The sequence below is a fragment of the Squalius cephalus genome (assembly GCF_949319135.1).
Source record: "Squalius cephalus genome assembly, chromosome: 1".
NCBI lineage: Eukaryota > Metazoa > Chordata > Actinopteri > Cypriniformes > Leuciscidae > Squalius > Squalius cephalus.
Window position 1 is genome coordinate 70,023,775 of NC_137122.1, and position 3,124 is coordinate 70,026,898.

At 42.2% G+C, this 3,124-nt stretch overlaps 1 protein-coding gene across 1 annotated transcript in view; it reads left to right on the forward strand.

Annotated features, from left to right (window-relative positions):
- LOC307166451 (uncharacterized protein) overlaps positions 1-734 on the forward strand; it is a gene marked incomplete at both ends in the record, with an annotated part of 13,137 nt that extends 12,403 nt beyond the window's left edge. Inside the window, one exon of the mRNA XM_079884817.1 lies at positions 540-734. Within this exon, the coding sequence (XP_079740943.1) occupies positions 540-734 (195 nt within the window). The remainder of the gene's footprint in view (positions 1-539) is intronic.
- Between the last annotated feature and the right edge of the window lie 2,390 nt (positions 735-3,124).

Genomic DNA, 3,124 nt, shown 5'->3' on the forward strand with positions numbered 1-3,124 from the left:
TACACTCCGTTTTTCAAGTTGAAATCCTGTTAATCTACTCTCCTGACTGCTTTGTCGGACAAAATGGCGGATGGCGAAGTATGATTGGTCAGATCACCTGTCAATCAAGCTGAGCTACGTCGGTTGGTGACGCCCCTTTGGAAATGATTTGTCTACATAGCTTCTCCAGACCCTACACTCAGTTTCAACTGAGAAGGGTCTGGTTTTAACCAGGCTATGAGAAGCCCTATTACAACGACCATCATTTGAAGTGTCACACAGTTCTGAAATTATCGTACATTATAGGATTTTTTCCATTATTGATCGTACATCGTACAGAGGTCAAAATTATCGTACAAATACGATAATTATCGTACATCTGGCAACACTGCTCGCGCTATAGTGCTGTCTCACACACTCCGTGTGCAGTGTGTGTGTGTGTGTGAGTAGATTGTAAAGAGACATATTAAAAAAATCTGCTTTATTCAATCTGCGAGAAAAGTTGACATCGGAGTTAATTAGGGCTTGTCTCAGCCCTTTAACAGTCCACTTCCCTATAGGAGGGATGTTTGGGTGGGCCGGAGAGTGTGAAGACGCGGAGGAAGATGGTGGATTCCTCGCCGGCGGTGGTGAGGGGAGTCCTCGGCGTCGTGGCGTGCGTGGAGGGGATCGAGGAAGCTGGCGTCCCCGGTTTGAGGAGGCTGGAGATGGAACGATCCTTGGATCCGCGGATTGCGATGGAGTCTCGTCCGTGACGAGAGAATCATCGTCAGAGGGGAAGAGCTCTAACTCAGACATGACGGCACAAGGGCGGAGTCAAATGCTGAGAAATTTGTCATGAGACAGGAGGTAAGGGAAGGCTTTATTTTAGAGGTCGACCGATATGGTTTTTTTCAGGCCGATGCCGATGCCGATCTTTTGAAATCCGGGTCGGCCGATGGCCGATAAATGTTACCGATTTATTTTGGCCGATATTTGGCTGATTATGTGCTTGTTTTTAACCTCTATTTGAAAGATAAAATGTAACACAAATAATTACTTAAGATAGACAAAATTTCTCAACAAAAACATTTATTGAACACTTTACCAATCTGCACTTGTACAAAAGACAAAAAGACCTTGAGATATGTTTGGTAATTGTATCTGAATGAATTGAAATTAATTTGCTACATTTCAGATTAATATATTTGTTTTCCTTAACATTTTAATTAACAGTAACTTAAACACTTTGCAGTTTGAATGATGTCCTGATAAACAAAATGACGGAGTATGTTTGTATGTTTCCACTGTTCGATCGCGCCCGCGCCTCACACACACACACACACGCGCATTTGCACACAAATATAAGTTAACACTTTGCGACTTTAAACACACGCGACTTTTCGATCGCGATCGCGCCCACGCCTTTCTCTCTCTCTCTCTCTCCCACACACACAACATATTCCAGCATTGCAATCTTTACATCGCAGCCGGAGCTAAAGCGGAGCTACAGATTAGGTGTCCCTAAAGAACCCGCGTATCTAACAGTAGTTCCGCATTACTTTGCACGCGAGTTTTATTTATTTTTATAGCGTGAATTCTCCGTGGAAATTTATACACCGAACCGTGACGCCTGTACCTTTTCGGATCAATACGAATACATGTACCGTTCCACCCCTAGTATACAGTGAAATACAGTCACACATTACACTACTGTTTGGCCAGCATTTTAACCGTGTTTAATCCAGCTATAGCTAACGGAATGCTAAAGTTAACGTTAACTGCTGACTAGTGTCAAGTGCAGCGAAGCGATGTTTCTGTTATTCTAACGTCCGTTTTCAGAGCATCCAAGAGAAGCACAGACATAATGTAGCACTGAAATGAAGCACATAAATGCGCGTTGATATTCGGTCCGGTAAATAACGGTCGTTAAGGCACCAGTGCCGTATTAGCACCGGGTCTGTCTGTAGCTACCCAACCCTAGCGACAACGACGCTAGCAAAGCAAAGCCAGTCCTTCACTAGCATATAGTTGGTCTCTTTTTTTATTACTTATTTCTCTGCATTGAGTGACAACCCTCTCAAATATAAGACACACAAACAGAACAAATAAAAGTCTCAGATTCACTGTCTGTAAATTCTTGCTTACTTATTGTGACATGATAGCAACCCTTCTGCTGTGCTAATGCAACCTCAAATACGCTATCAATTTCAAATTAGCCGAACGTCATGTCGCCTATTCATGTTTTTTCTCTAAGTTGGCAGTAACATATCAAAAGTTTTTAATTAAATATAAAGGAGTTTTCTCCAAGGAATTTAGCTCCTTCCTTAAGCACTGGATGAGGTCTGCTCACTCTGCTGGAGAATGACTCTAGGCGCAGCGTGCGTCGAACGCGTGTTCCACAACAACAACACTAGGCTGCCCACAGATGCGCCCGCCTAATAATCGGCTTGATACACTGGCCGATGCCGATTATGTTAAAAATGCAAAAAATCGGCCGATTAATCGGCCGACCGATGAATCGGTCGACCTCTACTTTATTTATACTGGCTTCTTCTTGTGCTGATTGGATGATTACCTGAACATGCTCCTCCCGAACTTTTTTACATAAAACTTAATTTAAACTAACTGTCTGTGTGATATGCTTGAAGTGTTTTATATCTATGGATTTTATTATAGCCAAGTAAAGTGTTGATTTGAGAGGCTAAATTGATCAAAAATGTTTAACTCGCTGTCGGCTGCTTGGTCCTCATTACGTTTTTTTTTTTTCTTAATGAAATAAAACTTTTTTAAAAAATTGCTCCGAACATTTGTCTAAATTAACTTAATAAAGAAATGAAAATAAACATAACTACTTTGCCATTGAAAACAAAACTGACCTATTTTAATGGCTGCAACATAGTGCCGGGCCGGGCTAGGGCCTAGATTTGAGGCCTGTGCAGGGCTTTAATATCAACTGCCTCGTGTTGCCAGCAGTTCTGCTGGCTCTGCGCTGGTGTTGACAGTTGCTTCAGGACAAGCACATATTAGTTCGGACAGACAACACTGCAACGGGTGGTCTACATTCACGTCGCAAGTACCATAACAGTATCATAAAAGCCGCTATGGGCCAAATCTTCTATACTGTCATTTTAAAAATGATAACTGATACTGTTTCAGAACGAAG